Raw genomic sequence first — 20,724 nt, 5'->3', positions numbered from 1 at the left:
AAAACGTGTTTAACCATCAATTGTACATATGCGTAAAATAAACAGTATAGAAGTATCAGTAAGAATTATATATGTATCAGACATCAGTTATGACGACAATAACTAAAATCACAAATCCTTAATAATTTTAAAACCAAAACATTTATTACAATACTACACTGGGTAGGTGAACTTTAAGAAATAAGGTATTTAAAGGCTTGACGGCTGTGTCTCACAACAAAATACCAGGACATAAACCTTGAGTAAAAGCTCAATTTTAACTAAGAACGGCAGTTAGAGGACTTAAGGAGCCAGGACACGCACTGCACTTGGATAAAAACTGTCTCTGAAACGCGTGGTGCGTGTCCTGATCGAGCGAAAACGCCTGCTCAAAAAAAGAGATCGCAACAACCAATCTAAGCACCCTGTCCATAGAAAATTAGTAAATAACATATACGAACAATTTCTCTTCTCTAAAACGCAATAAAGTATTTGTAAAATGTTTAAGCACACAGAAACACCACTAACCACACATAATGGATATTCCGCTGGAACAGAGTTTGTAATAAATTCATGGGGGGACTTTTGAAACTAGGACCAAATTTAAAAGAAGCACCGTCCTGTCGAGCCGCCATACTTACCATAATGGTGTGATACTTTCCAGTTCATCTGAAACTCAAAACACGTACCACAAAGAAAAGAACAACAAACCAACACGCACTTAACATCGAAACATAAACGGACGTTTAACCAGCAGCTTACGCTTTGAAGAGAAATAGTCCACACTTGTTTTGATAACTGACGACTGCTGGGAACACTTGGACTTCGACGCTGAAATGTCATTCGCCCACAACGGCGATCGGTTGTCCACATTTTGAAGTTTGACTCCCAACATTGATGAACATTTCACAACTGCTGACGACAAACAAACACGTCTGTAGCTGTACCCATAATCAAGCTATTTAGAAGACTGCCTTTGCGGAAGGCTCGTCCTGTCTCTCTCGCTGGCTGTTTCTGTTTACCACGTAGGCGTAATAAGGTCCGTTTCGATAGGCTGGTGGGTTGGTTGTTGGGGTTCTCAACCCGTGCTATGTCATGTGGTACAATTCTTAGATTGCCATTGGTCACTGACATGCTGGTATATAAGATAGAAATAACCGCCATTTTCGTCATTATTTCCAGTGGGGCCACAAGATGCGGTAAGTTGTGGGACGGCTGTCTGTGAAATTATCTCGCCAAGGTCAAACCGGTGTGCAAGCGGTGTTCGTGTTTTATCGCCTCCCATGTTGCGTCCACGTGACACGCTTACTCTTTCTGCAGTGCACCAGGCAACATAGGCCTTTTCGGTACCAACCAGATTTCTAATCTGCTCAGAGTGTGGCGAGTCGGTTTGAAAGATAGGGCGGCATTTCAAGATCTGCTTGTTGACGGATACTTTTTATCAGTAGGCCTAAACCTTCACCGTGCTTCCTGGGTCGTACTAGTAGACAACCCAGAGCCTCACGAAAGTGTCACGAAAGTGTATCTGTGAAACCATTGGGAGTTTTTGATTGAGACTTCATGCAAGTCTGAAAGTCAAATGCAGTAGCACGTACCTTCCCATCGACCACTTTTCAAAGGATTAGCTTTGTAAACAAACGAATAAACAATGAAGTAATGTGAACTACACAGTCCGGAGGATCTAGGCCGTGGGCATAATATGCAATTTAAGAAGAATATTAGGGTGTTTTGCAGTTTATCCCTGTTTGAACTCTGCAAAGGGGCAGTACAGTTTATATGCTTATTCAGATGGCGTAGGTTGTGTGCGACCCATACTGTTTAATGTGTGGGTCTTGCACAACCCACATTAATGTGTATAGATATACCAAAGCGTTATCCGGTTAAGGTTAAATTTGCGCAGCACATCTCCTTGAAACTACGGCGATGAACAACTTGACCTTCACCGTGCTTCCTGGGTCGTGGATGACCCAGAGCCTCACAAAAGTGTCTGTGTATCTCTAAAACTATTGGGACATTTTGATTAAGACTTCATGTAATCCTCAATCACCATGGAACCTTCCTATTGACTAATTTTTAAAGGATTATGTTTGTAAACAAACACATAAACAATGACGTCATTTGAACTACACAGCCTGGGTCGTTGATGACCCATATGGAATTGAAGAAGGCATTTTACAGTGTTTATCCCTATTTGGATGGCGTGTGTCGTGTACGACCCATACTCTGCATAGGGGCGGTAAAGAGGTTATCCCTATTCGGATAGCGTGGGTCATGTACGACCCATCGGGCCATGCTTTTTCAAATTTTTATCCTTCTTCAGAAAGTATGGGTCGTACACGACCCACATCATCCGGACTGTGAAATCCAAAGCGTGATCCGGTGAAGGTTAATGTGCTTGTCTTTGTCTAGATCAGTCCAGGCAGGTTTTAATGTAATCAAGTAATGCCCTAATTCTGTCCGGTTGAACGCGTTTTGCCTCGTGTGGCGCAGCTGAGGACTGTAGTGTTCTGTATCTGTACCAACAGGTACCGACTAAGGCATAACATCACCTGCAAAATTCTCTTTTCACTGTTAAAAGGCTTATTGTCGAGATGTTCCAAGACCAGTAAAACCACCAATAAAGCATGCTCAGTTGTAAACCTGATTAGTTGCTCACAATGAATAATAGCAAGAATCACCAAGGTAGCTAAAATTCTAGTCTTTTTAAGTTTTCAATAAAAATATAAATACACAGGTTGCGCTTAAATTGTAAAATTGTGTGTAAACATTGCATTTTCAGTTGACATACACCATGTGGCTGTGCAAAGTAGTTCTTATTTTGTGTCAGCCTGCAATCCCTGACACTTTATTTTGATGCTATTGTTAAATTTCATCCTGTGGTTGAGTTAGTCTGAATCCCAGGTGAAATCATGGGTAGTGACAGGACCGGTTGTTTAATTTGACTTCAATAATTGATTCATATAGGGGATGATAGCCCCCTGGGCTCACAGACATCACACGTTTTGCATTTGCATTGATTATTCAGATGATTTTGATAAAAGCAATGTTATCCTTATGTGTAACACTAACAGTAGTAGAATTAGGAGATAGTGATTTGAGAGAAAAGCACATATATACATACAGGATGACAGATTACACCTTGCTCAGCAGTATAATTCAGACACATACCTATCTGCTGTCTGTATTTTAAAAAAAAGTATTTTGATAACTATATATTGGATCACTTTTATGCAAACTGAAATGATAGCTGAGATCAAAACGGGGAAGCCAACCTTTGTGCTGCTGAAGGCTACAGTACTTGGTATGAACAAATGTATTTAATTCTTAAGGCGCAAACTGTGCACTATAAAAATGTGTGCCAGTCATTGCATGAAGTCTTCAGTGGGGAATGTGTTTGTGATCAAATTGATATGCCTGAGCACTATGCATTACAGTTCATGATACAATACACTGTTCACACATTTCAGCTTTATTGAAATGCCACAGTTCAAATACTGAAAATGATGGGGATACTGTCGCACACTGATAGTTGGTTAAGGTAGATATATATATATATTCTTCATTTATCCCGGGGTAATTGCAACCGGTGTGTAACCAGTCAAACCATAAGAGGGCTACTAGTGATTGCATATTACTAATGCAAAAAGCAATGGAGAGTTGAACATGTGGTAAAATACATGATTCCACTTGTTAATCCTACCACCCTTACAGTGAACGGGGTCCTGATTTGGCCTAAATGGTCCGCTGGACCCATTAAGCAACAGTTAACTAACTTACAGTGAACCTTTGCATTGGTAGAAAAGATAAGACCCACAAAAAATACACCACAAAACACAGATGCAGGAAGTAAGACTACATATTGCAGTTCTACTTATTTTAACATTATAACTAAAAGGTATTTGAAAGTGACAGGATGACAAATTGGTTTGAATGGAAGGAAGTGTACATTTATTATTTTATATATTTTTGTTTACACAAGGCTAGATCACTGTTCCAACGTCAAAGAGTGGATGTGAAGTTCGCCTTGATATTTGGAGGAAGAAGAAAGAAAAAAATGACCTGATAAGCATACTAGGCTGAGTTTGCGACTGATCTTTCATGGATTTTGTTTGGGTCACTGGTGAGTATTCTCTCTTTGTAGAATCACTACCTTGTCAGTACATTTATCATTTGTGTCCTAAATGCCAAACAATCTCAAATCTTCTGAGCTGATAATTTTTCCTGTATTTTCTAATGCGGTTGCGTAGTAAAAATATTTGTATAATTTATCTGTTCCTCCAGACGTCCACAAGGCAGCTGCCTGCAGATAATCATGCATGTACTGTTGCAACTTGGCATACAATCATATTTCACATTACTTTGCGTGCGTCAAAGCTAATTCACCAGTCCTTTCCGTGGGCTGTGAGTGTAAAGGGAAACTTTCTCTGCGTACTTTGTGGGTTTAGATAAATTGAATGCCCATAACAGAGTGTGATCCAAGTAGAGAATTGTTTATTCAACAGCATGCACTGAGTGAGATCGAAATCATGAAGTTTTACTTAATTATTCAAAAGAAAAATACTTAAGAAAAAAGGCACAGATCGCTTCCAAAGTTACACCTTAATAATAATAATAATGACATATTATATAGCGCAAAGCACAGTAATCTATGCTCTCCGCATTTAACATATTAACTATGAATAAAAACATACCATTTAACATCAAATAATATACATTCTAGCAAAATAACGTAACAATAAACTTACAACAACACATCAGCCACTTACCGACAATACCATGCAGCCGAGTAGATACACAACGCACAATAAGTAATGTACAATCAACATTGGACATTTATACATTGACATGCTTCAATTTCAAACTTCGAGGTTGTTATCGTAGATTGACGCCCGATCGAAGTATCATTGAACCCCGTCGGAGCGAGCCCAATCAAAGTATCATTGAAGCCCGACGGAGCGAATGGCTTCACTGACCACAGGCGGAAGGCATCGTTCACTGGACCACCAAGTCTTTCTATAATAGTGGTGGTCCAGTGAACGATACCTTCCGGGAGGGCGTCAATCCACGATGACAACTGAGAAGTTTCAAATGGAAGCCTGTCTATGTTATTGTAGCCTAATTCAACCTTGCAAACAGACCGATTTTGTGCTGTTCTGTTCACATGCTGTTTTCAGTTCACTTACCTGCAAGGCCGGGTCAAGTTCCAAGAAATGTGTTTCCGTATTCCTATCTTATCACTCTGCTTTTACTTTATTTCGTTCACATACATTTTCCCTTCTTTTTTTGACTGGTCTCTAGAAAGCAAACTCGCAACAATTTTCTTTTCATCCCAATGCTTAGAATTGGCTGACCGTAGCCGGAAGAATTCATGCGTCAGCTTACGTCAAACAATCAACGTCATCACTTCGCACAACTTATGGTCTCGGTATTTTGTTGGCGTTCTATAAATATTTCTTGCTTTTAAAATGACCCTCAAGGCTAACCAAGTCTATTTTAAGCGTGTATCAATGCGCCTCGCCAGCAGTGATCATTGGCTTTTGTAACTTGTGTTCATCGAGAGAAGATGACCGGTAATTTTGAATTAGTTAGGGCATTCTGACCAATTACAGAATCTGTTTCATTGAAACGCCAACTTGATTGAATTACAATCCTAGTTTATACACACGATACAAATAATGCTACCGAGCAGGTCAGCCTTCACTTCGTAAAAGCAGGAGGTTTGAAAGCTCAAAGTTGAATGTCGTTACTGAAATAGGAAAAGATTCAGCACTGTTACTGTTGGGCCTCTCATTGAGTTACTTCCCTTGTTTGTGTACGTGATGCTGGTAACGGTCCGATATGGATCATTGAAAATCCACGCCTGGAACGGTTGTGAACCTCCCGGAACACTGACTGCACGGCCATAGGGACGACCAGCAACCACGTTATGGTTGGTTTGCTGATGCTACAGCCGGGTTCGGGAGGATTACACGCGGCAATGCCTGAAAGGAGCTAACTGCTTTCCAAGGACATGCCTACACCTGCGACTCGGTGGTTGACACTGATGATACTCACTCTCAAAGGCCATGATGACACAACACTGTATAACAGTGTTCTTCCGTCCCTTCACGGCATTATGTTTTTGACTGTACCGTCTGGATGATACGGGTCGTGTGTGACCCATACTTCTGCAAGAGGCTTAACTGTGGGTCCTCCATCACCCACACATTCCATACGAGAAGGAACGTCCTCTTTCCTCCTCTGCAGAGTATGGGTTCTACATGACCCAAAGCTTCATAACACCGTCAAATTCATTCAGATGCAAGAGCCTTAACTAGATTTTCAGGAAAAAGTAGCAGACTACCACAAGAATCGTCAGTTATTTGATACCAAAATGCAGTATGTGCGCTTTGTACTTTTTATTTTGAATTTGTTTAAATCTATGCGTTTGTGTTGTACATTTACTTTGTAATTCCTATGATCTTGTTGAATTTATTAATTGCCTGGAATACATTACAATTTTTTAGGTTTCAAAGTTGAGCACCTGTTGTCTGAGAAAAAAGGCTAGCTGACGGACTGTCTTCATAATTTTGTGCATGTAATGCTTGTATATTTCCACGTAGCTCGTACGTTTTTATTGTATTATTTCAGTGACGTTTACTTTCACTGCATGACTATGTGGAAAGTGAAAACTATTGTAAATGCAGAATCAAAAGACAAGAAAGGTAGGTTGTTGGAACGTTTGTTATTGACAAAACAATACATTCACAGATATTTCGACCCAACGGTCTAAGTGAACAGACAAACAATTCATTCGCTCGGCTTCCTGACGAGTGGACGTAAACTGATAGAACTATCAAGATAAGTTTTGTGTGAATATTTGTTTGTCTGTTCACTTAAAAGACCGTTGGGTCGAAATATCTCCTACCTTTCTTGTTTTTTTATTCTGAATTTTGGAACGTTGGCAGTCTCTTTGTTTTTGGATTGATTGTAAATGCAATTTTGATTAACTTTTGTTTGATTTCCTAAGTTGAACCACGAGTTAGATCTATTTTTATTTGAATGAAGATGGTCATTGGAGTTCTGTGCAGTACATTTTAGGAAAATAATACTGTGTACAGATTAATCTTGCAAAATTGTAAAATGAGTTAACTTGGTTGTGGGTATTGAGCTGTCCAAACATTTACTTGTCATATAAAAACGTTTTAAATTCTGTTCATATTGTACAGTACAGAGGTGCGAGTGTAGTTCAAAAACGGAACAATGGCACTCGCGCCTCTGTATTCCCTCTTTTGTGTCAAACGAAATGGGATTATGTGACTTTCTCTGTGTGTATCATCCGAAGTGGAGTGTTTTGTGGACAATATTCAAACGTCAGGGTAGTGAACTCGTAATCACTGGCACGTGATGATTTTCTTTTGATATAATTGACTCGCAAATTACATTAAGTTCTTGTGCATTTTCCAAGGATGTCTGCCTTTGTATGATCAGATCTGAGTCTGTGTGCTAAACTATGATGATTTTTGCTGTCGTACAGACGGACCCGCTTATATAACTCGGAAAGCTGAATAATAAGAAAGTAAAATAAATTGTCCCCACCCAAGGCAGTAATGACTGATAAAAGCTCGGAAATATAGAAAGAAAAACTCGCTTAAAAGAAAGCTCGCCTATAAGAAAGTCGATTTGTTGTCCCATAGAAGATCTTGGATCGGATATAAGAAAGTGTTCAGTTTTCAAAGTGTTGCCCTACTTTCCAATCGGCATAACGGGCAGTAAGTCAGTTTTCAGAACCCAACTTTCTTACAAAGAGGCTGTCTTCAGTCAGTTTCCTTCAAGCGAGTTCAGCCTACCGAAAGTATTTTCCAGAAACGAGCGTTATAAGTGGGTCCGATTGTAATACTCTTTCACATTCTTAGGACTGAAGAAGCCAAGCGCAAAAGCTGATGTACATAATTTTGTTTCAATTTCTTTGTCACCTGACTAATCTGTGAGTCTTGGTATTGAGTAGTGTCTGTCCGCTCGATTTATATCGTATTTCAGGTATCTAGTCCTTAATAGGCATCAACCAAAGGCCTTTACTGAGGACACGAAGCTTCAACATCATCATCAATAACTTGAACTTGGTAGAGCGCAAGTCAATTGGACAACTGCAGCAAAATGACTTGCACATTGAAATCGCTCAAACGAGGCCAAAGTTCGCTCGTGAGAAACTTGAACGCGCTCACCGTGCAAACACACCTTACCTTTACAAGCCAGGCGAAGTTGAAATGCCATGCGCCATCAGATCATCCCGGCGGACTGTTAAGTCCAAAAGGTGATCCGATGAAGGTAAATATGGATATAAGGTGTAAACTTAGCCCCCGGCCGCAACCTATCGAATCCAGATCCAGAACGGTCACGAACATCGAGGAAATGAACTGCACTGGACTCGCACGTGGTCGTGGGTCACGTGCCGGGTTCTGTCTTCAGCACGTGAAACTCTTTTGGACTGATCCAGTAACACTCCCCACATGATACCAGGAATCTTGGTTGCTAGGATTAGTCATTGATAAAATAACACGACTGTTCACTTTACATGATAACTTTGCCATGTCACGGTCGAGGTCAACGGCTGCGGCAATGACACAAGAGAAAAGATATTGTGTGATCATAACAAACTTGATGCAGGTTTTCACCTATGCAATGTTGTGTGCCGTGTGACAAAGCAGTGAGCTACAGTACCGGCACGGTTGGCCAAGTTGAAGTGGTAAAGCGTCCGCCCCGTGATCGGGAGGTCGTGGGTTCGAACCCCGGCCGGGTCATACCTAAGACTTTAAAATTGGCAATCTAGTGGCTGCTCCGCCTGGCGTCTTGCATTATGGGGTTAGCCAGTGCTAGGACTGGTTGCCGGGTCCGGTGTCAGAATAATGACTGGGTGAGACATGAAGCCTGTGCTGCGACTTCTGTCTTGTGTGTGGCGCACGTTAAATGTCAAAGCAGCACCGCCCTGATATGGCCCTTCGTGGTCGGCTGGGCGTTAAGCAAACACACAAACAAAGGCAGTGCCCGTGGAATTGACAAGAAGAGCGGGGTATTCGTTGCGCTGAGAAGGATAGCACGCTTTTCTGTACCTCTCTTCGTTTTAACTTTCTGAGCGTGTTTTTAATCCAAACATATCATATCTATATGTTTTTGCAATCAGGAACCGACAAGGAATACGATGAAAGTGTTTTTAAATTGATTTCGAAAAAAAAATTTGATAATAATTTTTATATATTTAATTTTCAGAGCTTGTTTTTAATCCGAATATAACATATTTATATGTTTTTGGAATCAGCAAATGATGGAGAATAAGATAAACGTAAATTTGGATCGTTTTATAAATTTTTATTTTTTTTACAATTTTCAGATTTTTAATGACCAAAGTCATTAATTAATTTTTAAGCCACCAAGCTGAAATGCAATACCGAAGTCCGGGCTTCGTCGAAGATTACTTGACCAAAATTTCAACCAATTTGGTTGAAAAATGAGGGCGTGACAGTGCCGCCTCAACTTTCACGAAAAGCCGGATATGACGTCATCAAAGACATTTATCAAAAAAATGAAAAAAACGTCTGGGGATTTCATACCCAGGAACTCTCATGTCAAATTTCATAAAGATCGGTCCAGTAGTTTAGTCTGAATCGCTCTACACACACACACACACACACACACACACACACGCACATACACCACGACCCTCGTTTCGATTCCCCCTCGATGTTAAAATATTTAGTCAAAACTTGACTAAATATAAAAAGTGAGCTACAGTCGCCCATTGTGAAGCGCTTGTGAAAGCGTCCCATCTCGACATCATGTTGCATACGACAAAACCTGCCGCTCGGTTGTCCCCCAAGACTAAGGTTAATGTCGACGTAAGTAGTTGGAAGAACGCAGCCATTAGCCTCGGCCTACACTCGTCGGGGACTAAAGAGCCCCTGCACTGATTAGAATGGCTCTGACAGTAGCCTGAGTTAATGAGTGGGCCTAAAGGATAATACACCGAAGGGGCTATTTTGGAAAAGTTTTGTTGACGAATTTGATCTTAAAAAGTTCAAGGGACATTGGCTGTGCTGTAACTGATTTAGATGCCCCTATTATGATTTGCTCTAAAACTGAATGCTTCGTAGCTGTACAGCGATGCATGTTTTCACGCAATTTTGTGTGCTGTGTGACAAAGCAGAGAGCTGCAGTCGCCCATAGTGAAGCGCTTGTGAAAGCGTCCGTCTCGGCCTCCCGCGGGTGAGGGGGAAGAATTTACCCGATGCTCCCCAGCATGTCGTAAGAGGCGACTAACGGATTCTGTTTATTCTTTTACCCTTGTTAAGTGTTTCTTGTATAGAATATAGTCAATGTTTGTAAAGATTTTAGTCAAGCAGTATGTAAGAAATGTTAAGTCCTTTGTACTGGAAACTTGCATTCTCACAGTAAGGTAATACATTGTACTACGTAGCAAGCCCCTGGAGCAAATTTTTGATTAGTGCTTTTGTGAACAAGAAACAATTGACAAGTGGACCTATCCCATCTCCCCCTTTCCCCGTCGCGATATAACCCTTCGTGGTTGAAAACGACGTTAAACACCAAATAAAGAAAGAAAGAAAGAAAGCGTCCATCTCAACATAACGTTGCGGACGACAAAACCTGCTGCTCGGTTGTCCGACAAGACTGACTCGTGAGTAATAAATTTAAATCGGCGAGTGGTATTTTATTCGTTTCTAATGGCTTCGCATTCCTCGAAGCAGCCAAAATACCGGGATTCAGGAAGTCTGTCAGTCAAAACTGTAATCTATGAAACGCATGCATGTTCCGTACTTTAGGCCTGTCCTTCAACCTTCACCGTGCTTCGTGGGTCGTAGACGACCCATAGCCTCAAAATCGTCTTTATCTCTGAAACTGTTTGGAGTTTTTTATTGAGACTTCATGTAATCTCTAATCACCTTACGACCATCCCATTGCCGAACCGCCTTTGAAGGATTATTTTTGTAAATAAACGATGACGTAATTTGAACTACACAGTCCGGATGATGTGGGTCGTGGACGACCCATATGGAATTACGTAAGGAATTTTACGTTGTTTATCCGTAGTCGGATGGCGTGGGTCGTGTACGACCCATACTCTGCAAAGAGGCGGCAAAACGTCTATCCCTATTCGGATGGCGTGGGTCGTGTACGACCCATACTTTTTACGTTGAATCCTTCTTTGGAAAGTATGGGTCGTACACGACCCACATAATCCGGACTGTGTAGTCCAACGCGTGATCCTGTGAAGGTTAACTGGGCGAAGTTGACTACGCGAAGTACCATCTATAGGCTACTTCGCGAAGCTTGCCGCACGAAGCTTTATCACAGAGTTTTCGGTAAAAAGACTTCGCGAAGTCGACTTCGGGCTCAATTAAGGACAGCCTTTACAGAGCTAAAACGCACAGCAAACGCGTAAACAAAAGCCTGTCCATTGGAGAGTATACACTGTCTGAACTTTAAAGTCCTCCCCGAACACCGTACTTAGATTTGAAAAGCAAAACGCTAAAACACTGATGGTGGGGGTCGTGTTCGACCCATGTGGAATTGTTTGGAGAAATTGGTGTTGCAGTGTCAGTTTATCCCAAATGTGTACAACCAATACGTTTTATGTTGAATAAATGTTTTAACATAGATGGGGAATCGAGACGAGGGTCGTGGTGTCTGTGTGTGAGTGTGTGTAGAGCGATTCAGAGTAAACTACTGGACCGATCGTCATGAAACTTTACATGAGAGTTCCTGGTAATGATATCCCCAGACGTTTTCTTCATTTTTTCGATAAATGTCTGATGACGTCATATCCGGCATTTTGTAAAAGTTGAGGCGGCACAGTCAGTGTCACACCACCGGCACGGTTGGCCTAGTGGTAAGGCGTCCGCCCCGTGATCGGGAGGTCGTGGCGGGTCAGTTCGAACCCCGGCCGGGTCATACCTAAGATTTTAAAATTGGCAATCTAGTGGCTGCTCCGCCTGGCGTCTGGCATTATGGGGTTAGTGTTAGGACTGGTTGGTCCGGTGTCAGAATAATGTGACTGGGTGAGACAGTAGTGAAGCCTGTGCTGCGACTTCTGTCTTGTGTGTGGCGCACGTTACTATCAGTGACGGTCAAACTGAGCAGCACCGCCCTGATATGGCCCTTCGTAGTCGGCTGGGCGTTAAGCAAACTGTCACACCCTCATTTTTCAATCAAATTGATTGAAATTTTGGCCAAGCAATCTTCGACGAAGGCCGGACTTTGGTATTGCATTTTAGCTTGGAGGCTGAGAAACTCATTGATGAGTTTGGTTATTAAAAATCTGAAAATTGTAATTAAAATAATTATTTTTATAAAACAATCAAAAAACTTTTTTTTCAATCTATGCATTTTCGATTTAGATTATTTTCCAAGTACAAACAATAGCATGTGCACACGAATTTGCCACTTTTCATTTGCAAGAAACTGATTGTGTTTTTCAATGGCTCTGCATAAACTGACATTAAATTTGGCACTATAAACTAACTTGACTTTCCTGTATCCGATTTTGGGGTGCTCCCTTTACTGACTATCGTATTGAGGTCTAACGAATGACGTATCACAACATGCGCGGTCGTCCTTGGCGGTCAAGAAAGCCGCGGGCGCCGCCGCGATCATTGCGCAGACGACACTTCTAGACCGCCAATATTTTTTTGTGCGCATCACGTGCTCCACATAAATCGGCCGGAAACGAAGCAATTGGGAAACCTGGATTCCACAAGCCATGTCCGTTATAGATCTAGGTTTGCCTGTGGACATTATTCTCCGCTTATTCAAGTGAGAGGCGGGGTGCTCCTGTCAGCTGCATTTGTAAAACGATCCTTCTCACTCTCTCTCTCTCTCTCTCTCTCTCTCTCTCTCTCTCTCTCTCTCTCTCTCTATCTATGTATCTCCCCCTCTCATTCTCTCTCTCTCTCTCTCTCTCTCTCTCTCTCTCTCTCTCTCTCTCTCTCTCTCTCTCTCTCTCATAAACACTGTCACACACACCGTAAACACGTAGGCATCCGCGTGCGACACGGCTGTTTCCATGTCGGAGAAGTCTTTTGATATGGTGGTCATTGACTTGGTTGATGAATTTGTTCCACGTACGTATTGAAACGTGTCTATCTATTGGCTATTATTTTCCAACGAAATATATGATACCTGTCGAACATCTTGTTCATTGGTACATTTAACTTACCTTCAACACCTTGACCTTGTAAAGGCAAAGTGAGCTGTTGTTACCTGATTTTGTCCTCTCAGGTCGGTGTTCCTACTTTCTTGGCTCACCTGTGAGCAATCTTAAAACAAACAAAAATTAATGCTGAAGTTTTCTTGGATGTTATTGAAGCTAGAGCTTTAACACTTTGCAGGTCATAGTAGGGTCATGTTCGGGTACCCCCCCCCCCCCCCCCCCAAAAAAAAAAGAAAAGAAGAAAAAAAGTCTAAAACGTTTTGGAAGTAAGAGCTTTAAAAATGTCCACATTTAAGATTTGATGACATCATGCTGTAAAGGCTAGTTGACCCTTGTAAAGTTCAAGGTTAAAGAGTCTCGTTCAGGCTAAAGAAAGAAAGGAAAATCAATTTTGTGAATGTTTTTGAAGCTACAGCTTACAAATTTACACACTTTTAGGTTTTGATTCCTATACCTAACATGACACAAGCAAGGTTCATCTTAGACACATATCAATGTCACAAAGGTGTCAAGGAAAATTGTCATTTTTGCACAAAAAAATTTAAAACTTGAAACTTCACATGCTCCCATATTTTGATGAACTCCAAACGTGACCCAATTCTGGTTGAATGGTCAAATTACAGGGTCACTTGGGTAAAGTTTTTGTCAAAGAATGAAATAAATATTGTTTTCTGAAAAATGTTAAAGCCAGATTTTTGAAACTGTACACACTTTAGTTAAATAACCTTCAGGCAGCCGCATGACCCAAGTTTGGTGGACCCTCCTCAATTTTGGCAAGAAAAGGGAAAATTGACATTCTCTTAAACCTTTTTAAAGAGAGATCTTTAAAACTTCTCACTCTCATGGTTTGATGACCCAAATCTAGTTTGTCTTAGTCAAATTTTAAGGTCACAATGGGGTGGAGTTCGGGTCAGTAAGAAGAACGTTATCATTTTAATCCTTGAGCATGAATGGACTTAGAGCAGCTGACAATATGTTTCTTATTCATATTACCGATGCTGAAGGTTCATGATATGAGCTGCTCTTTTTGTTACATTTAGTCAAGTTTTGACTAAATATTTTAACATAGAGGGGGGAATCGAGACGAGGGTCGTGGTGTGTGTGCAGAGCGATTCAGAGTAAACTACTCGACCGATCCTTATGAAATTTTTTATGAGAGTTCCTGGGTATGATATCCCCAGACGTTTGTTTCTTTTTTTCGATAAATGTCTTGGATGACGTCATATCCAGCATTTTGTAAAAGTTGAGGCGGCACTGTCACACCCTCATTTTTCAATCAAATTGATTGAAATTTTGGCCAAGCAATCTTCGACGAAGGCCGGACTTTGGTATTGCATTTCAGCTTGGAGGCTTAAAAATTAATTAATGACTTTGGTCATTAAAAATCTGAAAATTGTAATTAAAATTATTGGGTTAGTGCATTTGTAAACAGGAATCGCTTGACAAGTGGCCCCCTTCATCCCCCCCTTCCTCGTCCTGATATGGCTCTGCGTAGTCGGCTGGACGTTAAGCAACAAATAAACAAACAAACAAACAAAAAATTAAAATTATATTTTTATAAAACGATCCAAAATTACGTTTATCGTATTCTTCATCATTGTCTTATACCAAAAACATATAAATCTATATATATATATACGACTTCTGTCTGTGTGTGTGTGTGTGTGTGTATTCGCGATGCACGGCCAAAGTTCTTGATGGATCTGCTTCAAATTTGGTGGGCATATTCAGGCAGACCCCGGACACAACCTGGTCGATGAGAATTTTCAACACGTGCTCTCAGCGCGCAGCGCTGAACCGATTTTGGTTTTTCTGTTCATCTTCCCAGATCCATTCCCAGTAACTCTTCCTTATCTTCTCCAGTGTTTTGCGTTTATCTCCCTTCCTTCGTGTGGCGTCAATCCATATTCCCGTTACTATTTTTAGGTCACTGTCCACAACGCTTTCATCCCTTCGCCGGGTATTCGGCTTTACTTCTTCCCGGCGAAGCCGAGTATAATTCGGCTCTACTTCTTTCCGGCGAAGCCGGGTACCCGGTGAAGCGGGTATTCATTTTAGTATGTTATATTCAGATTAAAAACAAGCTATGAAAATTAGAAATATAAAAATTATGATTAAAATTAAATTTCCGAAATCAATTTAAAAGCAATTTCATCTTATTCCTTGTCCGTTCCTGATTCCACTAACATATAGATATGATATGTTTGGATTAAAAACACGTTCAGAGAGTTAAAAAGAATAGAGATATAAAAAAGCGTGCTATCCTCCTCAGCGCAACCGCTACCGCGCTTTTCTGGATTGTTAATTTCACTGCCTTTGCCATGAGCGGTGGACAGACAATGCTACGAGTGTACGGTCTTGCGGAAAAAATGCAATGCGTTTAGTTTCTTTCTGTGAGTTCGACTGAGCTTGAATAAATGTTGCATTTTCGCCTTACGCGACTTGTTCATTTATAAAGTTGATACTTAAAATACCTGAAGTACAGGGAGGCTTTTGTAGGGATGAGTGTAATTGACATCCTTCCACACATACACACGCACACTAATGTGGATGTCTTTTCTCTTTCTGACCAATGTTTCCCAACAGAAGATTGCATGTAAACTTTTCAAAATATGTGAAGAAAAAGTTTTGTGTTTATCGCTCACTGCCTTGAGATGACTGAACGCAGTTGAGAGGGGCTACAACATTATCATGTAATTAACCTTCACCATGCTTCACCATGCTTCCTGGGTCGTAGATGACCCAGAGCATCACAAAAGTGCCTGCATCTCTGAAACTATTGGGAGTTTTTGGTTAAGACTTCACGTAATCCTCAAACACCATGGGACCCTCCCCTCGACTACTTTCTGGAGGATTATCTTTGTAAACAAACAAATTAACAATCAGGCAATTTGAACATTGCAGCCTTGATGATGTGGGTCGTGGGCGACCCATATGGATTTAAAGAAGGAATTTACGATGTTTATCCCTATTCGGATGGCATGGGTTGTGTACGACCCAATCCATACTTTTGACATTGAATCCTTCTTTTAAACCATGGGTCGTACATGACCCACATCATTCGGACTGTGTATTCCAAAGCGTGATCCGATGACGTTTGAATAGCTTACCTCTGCATTCACAGACATGGTGCAAACAGCCAGTGCATATGGAATGTTTCTTGCAAATATGAGTTGCTACAATAGTGTAATTAAACAGCCTACCTGTGGATTTACAGACATGGTGCAAACTGCCAGTGCATATGGAATGTTTCTTGCAAAATGAATTGCTACAACTGTGTAATTAAACAGCCTACCTGTGGATTTACAAACTGTCAGTGCATATGGAATGTTTCTTGTGGTGTTTCAGGTCATGGCCAAGAAGAAACAGGCAGATGATTTCAGGCTTTTGTCATCAGCAGCGGCACTCAAGAGTATACCCAAAATCAAAAAGGTCAAGAGTACAGGTGAGCATAACATGCAGTGTGCACTTACATCATCATTAAGGGGCACTGAAACAAAAATATATAAAAGGGAATCCAAAATTAAGATCCAAAATCAGAAAATTAGGTCTTACAAAGGAGGGAGTCATAAAATGGAGGTAAATTTGCAGAGGTTTATCAGGCATGGGAATTGTCATTTTTTTTTTGTTCCGCCGAAAATGCAAAAGTGTCCGCCGAAAAAATAAAGGGGGGAGGCACACAAAAAAAGCACCGGTTACTTTGGCCTTTGCGCAAAAGCCCGCGAAAACTTTCCGTACTTTGTTCACGCACTGCTACCGCCCGCCTCAGTAATTGAACTTTTATGTTTGAAAGTAAACCAGATTGCACAGATTGTGTTACAAGTTACATTTTCCTGTTTGTCTCAACAGATCAATTCTTTAACAAACTTAAACCATAATTATAATACATGTATATATTTTTTTCCTTCAAAAAAGCAAAAATTGGTACATTTTTGTACTAAAAACTCTGATTCTAAAAACAGAATTTAATGGCAAACTTGGAGCTCAGATGACACCAGATTGCACCATCTGGGTTCTATGGAGAAAAAAAAATTTCCGGGGGGGCATGCCCCCGGACCCCCCTAGTAAGGCTAGGCGCTTCGCGCCGTCGACTTGACGCTTCGCGTCTTCAGTTATAAATTTTCCGCCTTTTTTACAATTTTCAATTCCCATGCCTGGTTTATGAACAGTGGGTCTAAGAAAACAGGGTCTTAACACTATTGTGACTAGCATTGCCACGGCGTTAACGTCCTGCCTGCCCAAGCTTGCCACCAAGAAACTTCCCAAAAAACAGTAACTGTAAAGAAATCTGTCTAGCAAGCTTGAATTAAGTCCAATCACCACCAAATTTTGTGTACTAATTCAAAAATGGATGCCCAGTTCAGTCGTGCTATTTATAAGTTTGTCACGCGATTTGTTTTAGCAAAGGGGGGTGAAAGGGGGATAATTTGTGTTTTTTAACTTTTTGTGTGTTTTCTTTTCCACTGCTTTTTTAAAAGTTATTTTTTAACAGAAAGTATTATAAATAATTTTATAAGGCCAAAAAAAAAAAATTGTCTGTTTCTGGTAACATGGCTAAAAAATCTAGGGTCGGTAGGTCGGGATTATTTTTTTTTTTTTTTTTTAACCCCAAATGTAGACCAATAAAACTAACTTTAAAAATCGCGCAAAGAGACTGGATTCACTATACATAGAGACAAGACACTCAACACATTTACAAATCGTCAGCGGACTTTCGTTTTCACACGTTTTTGTTGTTCATTTTCTCACCCTGTCCTTTACCACCAAAAAAAATAAAAAATTGTTGAGTTTGGAAAAAAAAAGTTTAGGGTCGGCGCCGAAATTTAGGGTCGGTCGGGTGACCAGAAACAGACACATTTTTTTTTTTGGCCTAACCAAACAAGGTGTAAAACCTATGAATTAGCTGTAATATTGTTAAAATTCTACACAGAAATAAGGAGACAGTACAAAGAAAAAAACAAGCAAATCCCGCATTCACTCACAGCATCCTGACTCAAATGAAACAAAACTGTGACACTCACCAAATGATGTCTAGGTAATCCATATTGAATATAAGTCACATTTTCACAACAAAGTCCCAACTGTACACTTATGAACATTTCCAAAAGGATTAGCAGGCTCCAGCCATCCATTGTTATCAGTGCTGCCACGCCCCCCTTGCAACTACACAATTCGAAGATCCATGCAGTACCACCCTACCACGTGTAGTTTGCCGACTCATACTAGCAACAACAGGACTGTTTCTTCCTCAATATCACTGCTATTATCGCTTTCTTGAGGCGAAAACAACACGTCGGAATCATGATCTACAGGATCCTCAAGATCCAACATCCGGAGAATCTCCTCCCGTGACAAGGCTCGCCTTTGATTCATTTTTTTTGTTAAAAAAAACCACTCAAATCTTCTCTAATTTGCACATGGCGGAGAGCAAGTCACGTGTATCAAGGGAAACAACTCAATTTATTGCAAGCTTCAAAAACCGGGAAGCAATCACGAGTCGTGTACCTTGTATGTCTGTTACTAAAATAGTCACTTCCCGTCCGTGGGCGTGTCAGCGCTGTTACTAATTTAGTCACCTCCCGTCGCGAAAGTGTTAAAGGGAGGGAGTCTTAAATTGGGGGGTCTTGAAAGGGGGTTCCACTGTCGCACACTGTCAGTGTTGTTCCCAGACTCGCAGGACGATTGTACCAAGGGTTGAACAAAAGTATTGGTCAAAATGTCATGGCTACAGAAAAAGAATGTTCACCTACAGACCTTAGATGGCTATGGGACGGGTTGACCTGCCAGGGGTCAGAACAATGCATCAGAACAAAAAGGTTTCGTCAGTGACCAAAGATTGAGGGCAAAGAGCAGCTCTGCGCTGTAACGAGCTCAAAATACCAGTAATGACCTTGGACATCTGGCACACTTTTTGAACATCGGAACGTTAACGGTATTGTTCTAGCCGAGACTAAAAAGTTAATTTTACTGGATGCTAGTTTTGATGCTAGTTGGCTCTTTTCTTGGATGACAGCATGTGACCTTGAAGACACAAGGTCACACTCACTGCTTCACTTCAAGCTGAAAAATGTTTACACAAATGCAAGATTGACACAGATAAGTGACAAGCCAGACTCAAGATTTTATGCACATTTATCATGATAAATCCAGATGAAAACCAACCCAGGCTGGAGAGAGAGAAGAGTGCAGAACAAATAGTGATGGAGAACATTGCACATTGTTACAACTATAATCTTCCAACTAATATGAAGCCAAACTGAAGATCACTTTTGATATGAAGGATGTGTAAAATAGATCTACCGCAAGGCAACAGAGTAACAACATTCACTCAAGGAAGGTAGCTATGGGAAACGGTGATATGATTCTACAGGGGGGGGGGGGGGGGGAGTTGGTCCTGGGATAAAGCACTCAACGCTCTTTGATTTCATTGTATCTTTGACTGAATTATGAATGAAATTTTCCCTTTTTTCACAGTGTTGCTCAACTACGTGTCATCAAAAGACAGAGAAGCGTTGCAGCTGACGAGAGAGGTCGATAACACTTGTTTTGATCCAGATCGGAAGTCAAGAAAACAATGGAAGGAGAACATCATCTACACGGTGAACCCTTCACCTGCCTTGGAAAAAAGATACAGGTATTTTCACAGGGATATAAGTGTGTAAACGTGAAGAGCATTTTGTGTTGGATTTCGTGTGTTGAAATCTGTAGTTGTTACAGGCATGAAAATTCTCCGTATTTTCCGTATTTTTGAAAAAAATAAACCGTATTTTTTTTTATTTTCCGTATTTTTCCTTTTTTTTATTTTTTATTTTTAAATTTTTTTTAATTTTTTAATTTTATTTTTTTTTCCCTAGTCATAGTTATAGTAAAATAGTTTTGGGGCCATGTTTGAATCCAATTTTAAGGCTCAGATAGCCCCAGATTGCACCAAATTGCACCCTTGAAAATTTTTTTTCCGGGGGGGCATGCTCCCGGACCCCCCTAGAAGTCTTGGCGCTTCGCGCCTGCGAAACTTGGCGCTATGCGCCTGCGAAACTTGGCGCTACGCGCCTTCGAATTTTGTTTTCAGTATTTTTTTTTTTTCAGTTTTCATGCCTGTTGTTAGTTTAAATGCGGTATGTTTGTGTTGTCTACTCCAGAGATGTATATTTTGTACATTTGAGCGTTCAGAACTTTTATGCACACACTGATGTTTCCTGGTAAAATATTTATATAGCAATAAAAAATGCTCGACTTGCTCTGTTGAAAGCGTTTTAATCTTTTTGTTTGAAAATAAATGTCTGGTTGAGCTTGATATTGACTCGTTCATGATTTTGCAGAGAGAAGCGAGGTGAACTGAAAGAACAGGGTGGGGGACGCCTGCCGCAAGAAGTGCTTGGATTCCTTGTCTGCAAGGACCGAGGGATTACTATCAAGATTGCCAGAGAAGGACTTCGAGTTAACCGAAATCAAAATGGCTGTCTGGGTAATATATTGTGAACCAAAAATATAATTAAAATGGATATACGCCATAAGTAAACCATTTCTGATTGTTGGAAAGGACA

The 20,724-nt window shown here is 40.7% G+C and overlaps 1 protein-coding gene across 3 annotated transcripts in view; it reads left to right on the top strand.

Annotated features, from left to right (window-relative positions):
• The first annotated feature begins 1,043 nt into the window (after positions 1–1,043).
• The window catches only part of LOC138957937 (serine-rich adhesin for platelets-like), a 55,613-nt gene continuing 35,932 nt past the window's right edge, over positions 1,044–20,724 (top strand). The window contains exons 1-5 of one of the 3 annotated variants that reach the window (XM_070328961.1): positions 1,130–1,178; positions 3,959–4,099; positions 16,529–16,625; positions 19,655–19,814; positions 20,500–20,645. In XM_070328961.1, the coding sequence (XP_070185062.1) occupies positions 16,532–16,625; positions 19,655–19,814; positions 20,500–20,645 (400 nt within the window). In that variant the 5' untranslated portion in view covers positions 1,130–1,178; positions 3,959–4,099; positions 16,529–16,531. Of the gene's footprint in view, positions 1,179–1,602; positions 4,100–16,528; positions 16,626–19,654; positions 19,815–20,499; positions 20,646–20,724 lie in introns of those variants that run through there. The other 2 variants (XM_070328974.1, XM_070328967.1) reach the window with 2 other exon arrangements.

The sequence above is a fragment of the Littorina saxatilis genome, linkage group LG2 (genome assembly GCF_037325665.1).
Source record: "Littorina saxatilis isolate snail1 linkage group LG2, US_GU_Lsax_2.0, whole genome shotgun sequence".
In the NCBI taxonomy this organism is placed as follows: Eukaryota; Metazoa; Mollusca; class Gastropoda; order Littorinimorpha; family Littorinidae; genus Littorina; species Littorina saxatilis.
Note: the sequence above shows the minus strand (reverse complement) of the source record. Positions and strands in the feature narration are given on the sequence as shown.